Source organism: Myotis davidii, unplaced genomic scaffold (assembly GCF_000327345.1).
Source record: "Myotis davidii unplaced genomic scaffold, ASM32734v1 scaffold59, whole genome shotgun sequence".
Classification (NCBI taxonomy): Eukaryota; Metazoa; Chordata; class Mammalia; order Chiroptera; family Vespertilionidae; genus Myotis; species Myotis davidii.
In genome coordinates, this window is record NW_006293001.1 from 6,329,625 (window position 1) to 6,342,768 (window position 13,144).

Below are 13,144 nucleotides of genomic sequence, written 5' to 3' on the forward strand. Positions count from 1 at the left end.
GGGTAGTTCCCCACCCCCCTGATCGGCCAGCTCTTTATGTGACAGGGGTGGCACCACAACCCCCTGATCCACCCTGCTCTGTGCATGACAGGGGGTGGTGCCGCAACCTCCCCATCGACCTTGCTTTGAGTGTGACGGGATGGCGGCCCACCCCCCCAATCGGCCCTACCCTGAGCGTGACTGAGGGCAGCATCGCAACCTCCCGATCTGCCCTGCTCTGTGCATGACAGGGGGCGGTGCCCCTGGGGGTGCATCGGCCCTGCTCTGAGCCCGACCAGGGGCTGCACCTAGGGATTGGGCCTGCCCTCTGCCACCCGGGAGCAGGCCTAAGCCAGCAGGGCGTTATCTCCCGAGGGGTCCCAGACTGCGAGAGGGCACAGGCCAGGCTGAGGGACCCCCCTCCCCCCTGAGTGCACAATTTTTTTGTGCACCGGGCCTCTAGTTATCTATAATACAGAATCATCATTTTTTGTCTCCTTCCTCTTGGGGGATAAGATAGAGCCCACAGGCCCAAGAGGATCACATTGAAGTTAGGGGAGATGACCATGTGAATTAACAATTACAGTACAAGAGGTGGATGCTTTAAACTGAAGAATGTGCAAAGGGCATGCAGGTCTAGAGCAAGGAGCAACTGAATTGGAAGAGGAGAATTTAGAGAAGTGAATTGAGTCTTTTACTATTGTGTTAATTTTCCAGGGCTGCCATAACAAAATGCCACAGACTGTGTAGCTTAAACAACAGAAATGTGTTTCTCACAGTCTGAAGGCTGGAAGTTCAATATGAAAGTGTTGGCATGTACGTATCTCCTGGGGCCTCTTTCCTTGCCTTGCAGATGGCCACCTCCTCACTGAATTCTCACATGGCATTTTCTCTCCGTGTGTGTGTGTATCTGGTGTCTCTCTTGCTCATGTCTGAATCTTCTTTTCTCATGAGACCACCAGTCAGATTGGATTATGATGCACCCTAATAGACTAATTTTAACTCAGTTACCTCTTCATAGGCTCTAGCTCCAAATATAGTCATTCTAAGGTACCGGGAGTTAGGATTTCAACATATGGATTTGGAGGCATGCAATTCAGTCCATAACAATTGTATATGGGAGTTCAAAAATAAAGCATGGTGAGCATAGGCCAGCCTGGCTTTTAGGGCACTTGAAGCAGAAAGGCACATGAGGAAAGCATAGTTTGTTCAAGGGAGGTAGGAGAGAATATTACAATATATTTCTTGCTATTTACTTAGCAAGAAATTATGGGATTCTACATTATGGGATTCTACATTTGCAAAAGGGGGCAAAGATTTAGAGATCAAATAAGTCCAGGAAAGATAATGAAGTAATTTTTCAATCAAGAACTATCCATTTACTAGTGCTGGAAGCAGAAAATGTTAAATTTTAATACCAAGACAATAGAGTTTTCTCGTTTTCTCCACTCTAAATTGAATAAGACATCACATATTTAGAGCAGGCAAGAGCCATACATCAGATTATGCAATGAATGCAATGAATGTTTCTCTTGGCACTCACCTGTTGGTAAAGGTTTTCCCAGTAATCCTGGGTCATTAGCCTAAACAAGGCTAAGAAGGCCCAACCGAAAGTGTCAAAGCTCGTGTAGCCATAGTCTGGGTTTCTGCCTCCTTTCACACATACGTACCCTTCTGGACACTGACTACATGAGAAAAGGAATAACAACTCAGAGTGGCTTCAGGATATAAGCTAAACAATCCTACAGAAAAGTGGGAAACTCAAGGTTCCTTTATGGGGGGGGGGGTGTCAATATTGAATAATGATTAAGAACAGATTTTTTTGAGTTAGGAGGAACTGGGTTAGAATCCTACCCCTACTATTTACTAGTTGGTAAATCTGTCAAATTACTTACATTTTTTAAGGCCAGTGCCCTCTTTCTGTGAAAACAAGATAACACCTATCTCAAATGGTTAAGATTGTTAAGTTTAAAGAAGATAATGTATGCAAATTACCTAGCCTAGTTCCTGCACATAAACAGTAGCTGCTATTATATCATCATCATCACCATTAATACTTGGAAACATACACCAGATGTCATATAATAGTTATTGTATCTATAAAGATTGATATAGGCCTCTAGCAGAACTGTGTCTCCCCTCACCCCCACCTGTATTATTCCTGGAGTGAATCACAATCAAGAATAGTCAGAGCAGCTTGGCTGGTGTAGCTGGGTGGTTGAGTATCGACTCATGAACCAGGAGGTCACTGTTCAATTCCAGGTCAGAGCACATGCCCAGGTTGCAGGCTTGAACCCCAATAGGGGGCATGCAGGAGGCAGCCAATCAATGATTCTCTCTCTACATTGATGTTTCTATCCTTCTCTCCCTCTCCCTTCCTCTCTCTGAAAACAATAATATATATAATATTATCTCTATTATAAAGGGCCTGTGGCCCTAACGCTGTAACGGCCAAAGACCAGCGCAGGTGGGCAGGGCTGCAAGTGTGGCCAGACCGCATCAGTGGACAGGGCCGCGCAATTTTGCACACTGGGCTTCTAATATATATATATTATTGCAAAGACCATATATATATATAAAGATTTGTAGCCTTAAGACTCTTCCTTCCTCAAATTGGTGGATTGGTATGCATGATGCTAAATAAAGTGTTCTGAGGTGTCTTTGGGAGCTGCCACCTTATCATCTTTATTTTTAAGTTTCCAGTGCATACATGGCCTGGTGAAGAGATATCTATCTGAGCAGAAGGAGAGCAAGTAGAAAATTCTGCAGCAGAGATAAAATTGGTGTGCAGGAGAAATAGCAAGGTGGATATTTGCATTAATATGAGATTTTAAAAATGTCTTTTCCCAAGTCCATGAGATCCCCTTTTTTTTTAGAGTGCTCCCCAAAGTCACTGCATTCAGTCACCTATCAGTCACACTTGATTGGAGAATGAGTAGAATTTGAGGGTGGAAAGAATATTTGATTTTCTTCAGAAAGAAGCAAAGCTGAAAAGTAACCCACCAATGTTTGGTGGGGTTTACGGAAATCTTTTTTTTTCTACTGTCTTAAGGCTTATATGATGTATATCTTGTTTTCATTTAAACACTACCTCCAAGTCTTACATTCAAAGGTACACAGTAACTATGAACCTTATAAAGTCTGAACTCACTGTGGGGGCAGAAGGAATTAAATGATGCCATGAAATACGTAAAAACAATATGAATCAAAGGTTCTTATCAGCAATCTGAATGAGTATGTTTTTCCTTTTTTTTTTTTAAGTCTTTACACTAAAAACAAATACTACGTACCCTGAGTCTGTGCTGTTACCACAGAGGAGAGCATCTTTAGATCCCTCCAAGAAATAAAAATAATCTGTGTGGGAAGAAATTGAACAGTAGAAGGTTATGGAGTGTAAGCTGCAGCAGGTAAGTTAATATAGACATTCACACACATTTAGGCAACATGCATTTATTTATTTCTTTCTTTTCTAGTCTCCCTCAAATATTTATTGATAAGCTCTTATGGGCCAGGCAATGAACAGTAATAAACATGATAATAAACATCTAAGCCAATATTTCAGAAGAAAACCAAGAAAAATGTACAGTACTGAGGCAAATGATTATGGAATAATATTTTATTGTTGACTTAGCTGTCCCTCATGTGTAAAGGCAATATAAAGACACACTAAAAAATTCAAGGATTCTTTCTACTTCTTTTGAAAAAAAAAAAAGAAGAATTGCTTGAGACCATTTCAGAAGGTTTAAAAAAAATCATTCAAATTCCAAACTCAGTAATGGAACCAAGAATAAGAGTAAAAGGACTAGTTAAAAAAAAAAAAAGGCTTTTAAATAAAAGTTGTACACTGATTCACAAAAGAGAAGGTAAATGCAAATAATTTACCATAAGATATATTACTTTTATGGCATATAAATTGAGGAATAAAATTCTTTGGAAATTGGAAATAAAATGTAAGATCATATTAACAAAAATTAGAAATTGAAAAAATAAAGATAAAAAGAAAAATACGCTAAATTCTTCATCAAAAGCCAGTAAAAAAAATGTACATTTTATTTGAAAACCTTTAGTTTTCTTGTTTTAGATTGTATCTAAGCCAGCAGGTGGTCATGCCCTGAGGGGTCCCAGACTGTGAGAGGGCACAGGTCGGGCTGAGGGACACCCCCCCCCCCACCTGTGCACAAATTTTTGTGTACCGGGCCTCTAGTTATATTATAACTAATATAAGTATATCATACTATTATAGTTATAAACATGTAAAACATAATTATATTCTCATATAATAAATTACACTATAAAATGAACAAAGGTAAAGATTATACAATAAAATTAAATACATAAAAATATATCTTATGGATGAAATGTAATAATTAATAGTATTAATTCATAGCTAAATTGATTTCTCTAGAGCAAATTTATTCTTTTTTATCTTACAGAAATTGAGAATTATGAAAGTATCTCATGCTTCCAATACCAGGACTGCTAGAAAGCTCTGAACCAGGGAGAGTTATTAAAAATATAATATGATCCAAATTCATACTGTAGCAACTTTCTACATATTTGAATAATTCTGAAATAATTAAAATGAAAGCAACATTTAACCTTCAAAGAAATCAATGCTTTTAGCTTTATTTCAACCTCTGAGCCACTGTAGGGACGGTCGTACCTCTGTAGAGCTCTTCATCAAGGTCGTCCAACGTGCTTGATTCATTACTTTCAAGGGAAGCCCGCAGACATTTGTGTTTCAGGCTGCCCATGAAGAGCTGCAGGCCGATCAGCGCAAACACGCTCAGACAGAACACCGTCAGGATCATGACGTCTGAGAGCTTCTTCACCGACTGGATCAGGGCCCCCACGATGGTCTTCAGGCCTGAATGCAGAGGGCGTAAAAAGAAAGGTATTCACAATGAAATAAAGTTTTTGAATGAGAAACAAACACAGCTTTCCTGGAAACGCATGCATTTTGTCAGGTCAGTGACCTTAAATAGCCTAACTCAAAAAAAGCCCACGAGGTCAAAAAGGTGGATTTGCTGGTTTTTATATATTGTTCCCATATATTATTGCAAATGATTAAAAACTGTAAAACATTTCCAATGAATAACCAAATTGTCAAAGTAAAAGATTTGGTTGCTCAAACCGTATCCACACTCACTTGTAAAAAATAATTTTTTAAAAGTGTCAATTCAGTAAATTCTTGTCACACAAACCATTTCTCTATATACTAGTCCTAAAACAAAGAGGCTGACTTGCAATGCATAGTGACAACTTACTAATTTTCAGTTAAGAAATGGTTTGTTGAGGAAAGATAAAAGAAATATGTCATGCAATACCTCCATGCTGATATTCTCTCTCTTTTCTTAACTCTATGAAAAGCAATGTAAACAAATTGAAATTTTCATTCCTGAATCAGGCAAATGGAAAATGAACTGATAAGACAGGAGGGAAAATTTCAAGTTGAGATGTGAGCCAAATGGCCATCTTCATCCTCTAAGACCCATGCAATTGATTAAACACAAAGGCTGACTTTTAATAAGGATTCTGAAAAACATAAAAAAATTAGATTCATTAAATTTTCATAAGAGAAAGTCTTTCTTGTCTTTTCTCCAAATGACCAAAGTCAGCCCCGGTGTTTAACTCTCACCTGGAATGACTGAAATAGTTTTCAGTGCTCGGAGAACTCTGAATGTTCTCAACGCTGAGACATTGCCCAGGTCCACAAACTCTGTCACATATCTGCAATAGGGAGTTTATACACAAACACAGTGACAACACACGCACAAACACAAAGAACAACTCCCAAATAGTTGGAGTTATGAGTGGCCTAATGCTTCGCACCAATCACTTCTTACCTGGGATTACAGAAATAGTTTTCAAAGCTCTCAACACTCTGAAAGTTCGAAGAGCTGAAACATTGCCTAGGTTTACAAATTCTGTTAAATACCTGTAGAATTAAATCAGAGTTATTCAGAATTTAGATAGAGTCTATGATACTTACCTGTGCCTTTAGTCAAGGTATTTCCTACATTTGGAAAGTCTTAAAGATATACTTCTGCAACCCTTTTCTTTCCTATCATACCTAATTGAATTTAAATAGATTTTAATTGACATATTTGATGTGAGCAAAATATAAATATGTCATTAAAATGGTTTCATACACTTAAATGCCTAAATAAACAATTACATGCTTCAGTTATTAGATCTCAACATTAGGGTACTATAGATATTTAATAATCTTATAAAATATCAGTGGCAAACCTGGGAAACTGTATGCTAAGTGAAAGAAGCCAGACACAAAAGGCCACATGCTACATGGTTCCATTCATGTGAAAAGACTACAGTAGACAAATCCATAGAGATGAAACATAGATGAGAGCCTTCCAGTAGCCAGGGGAGGGGGGTGAATGGAAGTGACTGCTTTTTGGGGGTGATGAAAATATTCTGAAATTGGAGTGGTAGTGGTTGCACAACTTTCTGAACATACTAAGAACACTGAATTTTATACTGTAAAGGGGTAAATTTCATGGTCTGTGTAGTCTATTTCTATAGTAAAGGAGACTCCCCACTTCTCAGGGATTACAGAAATAGTTTTGTAATGACACAATGTTGTGTGACACAATGTTGTCTCATCAGTAAGTGGTAGGTACAACTGCAGTCATGTGTGGTCATGAAAGGAGGGAGCCTAATGGACATGGAGGCGGGTCAGGGGGTGAGGGAACCGGAGACCAGAAATCTAAAAAGACCCTTCGGTTTTGTCTAATTTCTTTCAATGAACATCCACTACTTTTACATCAAAATGATAGAGCCAAAAATATTCTATCTAGGTTTGAGATTTAAAAAAATTTTTTTTAAATGTTTCTGACATATTTTGGAAGAAAGTAACCATGTGAATCAATTACAATTATATGTTAGTATTTTTCCCCTTGAAAATAAACTGGGGATGCATGTGTAATACATATACGATGCATTAATGTTAGGTTTAATATGCAGTGACAGCCCTTATAAAATATACTAGTGGCCTGGTGCATGAATTCAAGCACATTGAAAGGAAATTAATTAGAAGAAATATTTTAATATCGCTATTTGCCCTTTCTCTATAATAGAAGTGTCAACCAAATTCACAATAGACAATGAGAGATCGAAACACATGCATGCGATTGGTGCCAGTGAGAACTTTATATGTATCGTGCATGCGCGAGTCAATTTAGCCTTTTATAGATATAGGGTAAACTTGCTTAATTAGACCTGCTTTCTGATGTAGCTAAACTTTTTCCAGCCCAGTGAAGCACCCCAACTTCTCTTTTAGGTAATTGTCAGCAACATAGCAGCTTCACAGACATTTGGTTAAAGTATAAAGTGTTTCCACCTGGCTATAAGCAAGTCGTGTTCCTGGACTGAAGAAACTGCAAGGAGGCTAGTCATCGCTAGGGAGAGGAAGCTGTGCATTGCTATGTGATATCATTATCAGGATGGAGGGAAGGACACTTAGCATATTAGCCTTTTATATAGAGAGAGACTTCTATATTTTAATATATTTATTAGCACTTGAACAGTTTATATTAATAAAAAGGGCACCATACTTATAATTAAAGACCTATTTTTTTTCTTTGATTAAAACAAGTTTTATTTGTGTTTAAGTAAGAACTTGGAAAATGTGTGAACCTAATTGGTACCATATAAACTGTCCATCCAAATGCTGGGCGCAGAGGGAGATGATTAATCTTAATGATGTCATACATATTCGAGTGAGAAATGATCTTCCTATAAAAGTTAGTATTTGCCAACAAATGACTAGCTTTTATACAGTTTCATTCAAATGTAAGCATTGTTCTTACTGAAATACTGTGCTGTCTGTGATTTTCACAAATTTGCCATTTGAAAAACTGAATGTAGTACTTACGCAAAAACAATGACGATAAAATCAAGCCAGTTCCATGGGTCACGAAGGAAAGTGAATTCTCCTATACAGAAGCCTCTTGCAAGGATTTTTATAAGTGATTCAAAAGTATATATTCCAGTAAAAGTGTACCTAGACACAAGAATCCATTGGGATATTAAATATGAAAAGAATACAGCACTAGGTGAATCTTTATAATTTATTTTTTCCTGATTAACCAAAGGAAGGCATCTACTGCAGTGTGGCTGTTGGCTTATGGACCCACTCTAACTATTAAAATAAACTAATAGTCAAGGTCTTTCAAAAAAAAAAACACACCTTAAGATGTCTATATCGGAAACTCTCCTAGAAAGTAGAAGTACTGAAAATTACTAAGAACATAGGTTTAGGTATGCCTTGAAAGTTCCTATGTTGATCCTATCAGAAATACAGCCAAGGATAAGAAATATATAACATGTCTAACAACAGGCAGGGTGTCTCATACATTCATTCTTCTGGAAAAGTCTGTATCATCTAATTATTCTTTTCTAAATATTCTATTCTACTGCTGTCAGGTTAACACCATAGGAAAAATAATAATAATAGGAAGAAAAGAAACTATATAACATGGAAAGATAAACACCACAATTTTTATAGATGGAATAACTTCTGGTAGGAAAAGGAAAGGATAACAATGGTACTACAAAGACCATGTTAAAATGTACATATACCCACTTACTCTACGTTCTTGGCCCAGTCTGGAGGGTTACTCATGGTCATAAATATGCAGTTTGTCAGAATAGTGCACATGATAAGCATGCCGAACAAGGTAGCTTAGAGTCAAGGAATATGATGAACGACCATGGCAGGAATCTTGAATATTTAATAATAACACCTGTTGAAATCTTTTTCTTAGAAAATAACCTATGCATATAAAAGCCTAAGAACCGGCTGACTGGCTGACTGGCTGGCAGCTATGATGTGCACTGACCACCAGAGGGCAGACACTCAACGCAGGAGCTGCCGAGCAACAGCAACTTTGCAGAGTGCCCTCTCACACTTTGGGACCACTTAGGGGATGTTGGACTGCCAGTCTCGGCCCAATCCCCCAGGCCAGGCCAGAGGAACCCACCAGTGCATGAATCCATGCACTGGGCCTCTAGTTATTAATAAATTTATAGACTTTGTAAAAATCTCTTTAAACATGAGAGTAATAGGTTAGAGTAATATATTCTAAATTTTAAAACTGACATTCTTCCAATCTTCCCAGAGACCTACACCAAAATTATATTGAAATGACAAACTAAAAACAGTCTTTTCGGGTACGAAAGGATTAAAAATCTATATTAAATTAGATGCAAAAAGTACATTTGAAAGAACCATTGCATGTAAGCATTTTTAAAAGGATATGAATGTACTAAAATCTTAATAGATATTCTTCTCAGAGGACTGAAAGGAGAGATCATGTACAGAGCAGGTGTGGCATTGAAACGGAAGATTGCTTTCCCTCTGTTCAATACTATGAAAGTCTGCAGGATCAAAAAGAAAACAGGATGAAATTGAGAATCCAAAATTTAGTACATTAATCTCAGCAATTTTCCTTTCTATGTGGTAGTGTCATATTAAAGAAACACTGCCATCAGACTCAAGCAATGCGGTTCCACTACCATTGAAACAACTATATATATCATGCTGGCCAATGAATTCCAAGTCCATTACTTCTCAGCAGGTTAGGAAGTGAAGTATTTATGAGCATGTGTTACTTATAGCACCCAAAAATACAGTGTCTTTTCTTTTTTATATCCCTTCAATGCCCACATCAGTGACAATAAGTTGTGGCCATTGGAATTAGTTTAAAATACAACTTTCTTCATTCATTACACTGCATTGTAAACAAACCAATTAAAAACTATCTATCCCTGATTTTTACCATAACACCTTGACACTTTTAATCCTTGTTGGCTATTGTTATGGTTAGCAGAAAGTGCTCCAAAATATAAATTCTTTCAAAAAATATTTTCACAAATATTAGAGTTGGAATAATCCTAGTACCCAGATCAATTTTCCTATTTTAGACATAATACTAATAACAGCTAAAATAAAAGGACACAAGTTAAAGTGCTTGCTACTACCCATGGTAATTTTTAAAAATGATACAAATAGAACTAAACATTCTTAAAACATTTAAAATCCAAATAAGTAAATAGCAACAATACCAAAACACTAAAACAATCTATTGTTTTTGGATTGAAAATCAGAAAGTCCAAGTTCAAATCCTTGTCTTTTTTTTAAAATATATTTTATTAATGTGTTACAGAGAGGAAAGGAGAGAGATAGAGAGTTAGAAACATCGATGAGAGAGAAACATCGATCAGCTGCCTCCAGCACATCTCCTACTGGGGATGTGCCCGCAACCCAGGTACATGCCCTTGACCGGAATCGACCCTGGGACCTTTCAGTCCACAGACCGACGCTCTATCCACTGAGCCAAACCGGTTTTGGCAAATCCTTGTCTTATATTTCTGCACTGGCAGGCAAATTGTGTTCACTAGAACATGCTGACTGGGTCGTTTTATTGTTGTTACTTAATCTGCATTTTATACGAGTTTATGAGTGGGCTTCTGGTAGTCAATATTTTTCTACATTGGGGACATAAGTTTGAATATCTTGCTTTTTAATTGCATGTGACACTCTTCTCAAGAAAATGAATCTGAATCTATTAATTTTGGATGCCCTTTTATATTCCTGGTCTTTTTCACTGTATTACTTTTATGTCTAAACATAATTTAACATAAAGTTCACTTTTACATTGAAAATTAGTTTAAAATTAATACCTAGTGCTTGAGTAGGAGTACTGCTTTCTTAAATTTCAATATACCATGCTTAAAATTCACTCATCCATTATTTTCTACAATTATGTAGTGAGCAACTATAGTACAACAGGCAATGAAAAGAGTTTAAACGTAAGTGAGGCATGAGTTTTGCATTCAAGGAGCTTTCTAGAAAGGCAACAGAAACATGATAATTCTAATATATTAAAGACAAGGTGTGACAGGAATCATACAGAGAAATACAAATGGAGGAGTTTGAGAGCAAAGAGGGAAAAGGGTCCTATGTCTGTCAGAATGACCCGGAGACTTCTCGTCCTTACTCATTGCAATAGCCTTTCTCTCCACAACTTTCTGGGTAATTTTACGAGATGCTCTTTTGCCTTCTTCTTGGAACAATGGAAACTTTTCTGATTTATGCCATCCATCCCTGACCATCTCAGACTCCTCCTTCTCTCCAACACTGTAAAGCAGGGGTCCTCAAACTACGGCCCACGGGCCACATGCAAATACAAATATTGTATTTGTCCCCGTTTTGTTTTTTTACTTCAAAATAAGATATGTGCAGTGTGCATAGGAATTTGTTCATAGGTTTTTTTTGAAACTATAGTCCGGCCCTCCAACAGTCTGAGGGACAGTGAATTGGCCCCCTGTTTAAAAAGTCTGAGGACCCCTGCTGTAAAAGAAGCAGCTCTCCAAACTTCATTATTAATTGAGCGATCTTATATCTTCCCAGGGAGTCAGCTGTCACCTCCACAAAATGCATTCTGGACACATCCCCATGACTTGTCAGTTGACACTTGCTTTGTTCCTACTGGTATGCATTTAAGGCATGTCCAAAAAGGCAGAAGAATATACTGAACACTTTCAAAAGATTAAGGAAATCAAAATGGCATGATGGCACCAGTTTCAATAAAGAATTAGAAAAAGGAGATATTCTGAATATCCTACATATGTATTGACTTGAATATTTTAGTCATGATGTGGATCTTCCCTAAATTCCACTCCAATTTAAGCTAACTTTCCGTACAGAACGAGGCAGAGACCGCACCCTGCAGTCCCAGGAAACTCACCTTCTTGTCTGCATAGTAGGGGTCCAGGTCCTCCAGCGGCTCTGACACCATGCCTGGAGGGATGTCCCCGTAGATGAAGGGCAGTTGCTTGCCCGCTTCCAAGTCAGTGCTTGGCTTTGGGCCTTCTTCATGATCGTCTTTCTTTTCTTCTTTGGGTTCCTTTGCTTTACTTTCAGCAATACGTTGTTCAATGAGGGCAAGAGACTGTTTTGTGAAGTAGACAAAGCTCTGAGGTCCTGGGGGAGGCAACATTGCCATCTTTTCATCCTGTATATTTTATTTCCCCTCCAGCTCCTTCATAAGAGGCCTAAGTGGAAATTGAAAAATAAAGCCTTAAGTGTTTACCAACCAAGGATGGCACATCAAAATAATAATAATAATAGCAATCAATATTATTAATAAACCGCTTTTCGGTTTCAACTATAAAACACGATGTTCACAGAATTATTAGCATGTTAAGTCAGCATTTATTAAGTGACTACTACGTGCAACACATTTTCCATGCTTTCTAGCCACTTTTATTTTAAAATTGGAACTTAACACTTCATTGCTTTTCAAGTAAAAAAGTGACAACTTAATGAAAAACAATGAATTTCCTTTATTTTTCATATGTTTTCACTTTTAGTGCATTTCAACTCAACTCTCCTCATTTAAAAGACTTTACAGAATGCTTCTCAGAGCACCACTCCCAGGTTCTCCTCTTGCCTCTCTGACCCTCTTCTCATAACATGCTCACAACCCCTGCTTCTCTTTTGGGGAATGAGGTGGTGAAGACTGTTTTATTCTATTTTACACATTTATTTCTTTTAAAATATATACATATCCCTTCACAAATAAAAAAAATACATTTCTGTTTTGAATTAAAAACAATTTGGGAAAATGTTTTGGAAAGCACAAAGAAGAGAAACTTGGGAAACTTTTGTGATTCAATTAAAAAAGTAAAAATACCACTAGGATATACATTCAAACCATGACTTCCTTAATTAACCTATATATGAATACAAAACATTACAAAAACTACAGGAAAAATATAGAATATTCATTTTTCTATATATTATTATTTTGGAATTTTCCAAATAAATAGCATAAAATAAGTTATTTAAAAAATAACAAACTCATTATTTCAATGAGTCAAGATACCTTCATAACTCCTGCATTCGAAAGTGAAAATTCTTACTTTCTTTTTGCCATTAGGGTTGCCTGAGAGTTGGGACACCCTGACTTCCAGCATGCCACCCGCTGTGAACAGCTTGAAAGGTTGTGCATTAAGTGACATCATCACACTCAGAGGGAGGGTAAATGACGAGGAGCCATAGTCTGCTTTTTCATTTTCCGATATTAATATAAAAAGTAAGGGGATCACAGTAGTAACAACATTACAAAAGATTGTGTAA

General features: G+C 37.3%; 1 protein-coding gene across 3 annotated transcripts in view; it reads right to left on the reverse strand.

Annotated features, from left to right (window-relative positions):
* Positions 1 to 12,084, reverse strand: part of SCN9A (sodium voltage-gated channel alpha subunit 9) — a 77,320-nt gene extending 65,236 nt beyond the window's left edge. The window contains exons 1-8 of one of the 3 annotated variants that reach the window (XM_006766515.2): positions 11,751 to 12,084; positions 9,260 to 9,378; positions 8,589 to 8,678; positions 7,874 to 8,002; positions 5,618 to 5,709; positions 4,615 to 4,846; positions 3,270 to 3,377; positions 1,523 to 1,664 (exon numbers count right to left, since the gene is read on the reverse strand). In XM_006766515.2, coding sequence (XP_006766578.1) covers positions 1,523 to 1,664; positions 3,270 to 3,377; positions 4,615 to 4,846; positions 5,618 to 5,709; positions 7,874 to 8,002; positions 8,589 to 8,678; positions 9,260 to 9,378; positions 11,751 to 12,008 — 1,170 coding nt within the window. In that variant the 5' untranslated portion in view covers positions 12,009 to 12,084. Of the gene's footprint in view, positions 1 to 1,522; positions 1,665 to 3,269; positions 3,378 to 4,614; positions 4,847 to 5,617; positions 5,710 to 5,825; positions 5,918 to 7,873; positions 8,003 to 8,588; positions 8,679 to 9,259; positions 9,379 to 11,750 lie in introns of all 3 variants that reach the window. The other 2 variants (XM_006766516.2, XM_006766514.2) reach the window with 2 other exon arrangements.
* Between the last annotated feature and the right edge of the window lie 1,060 nt (positions 12,085 to 13,144).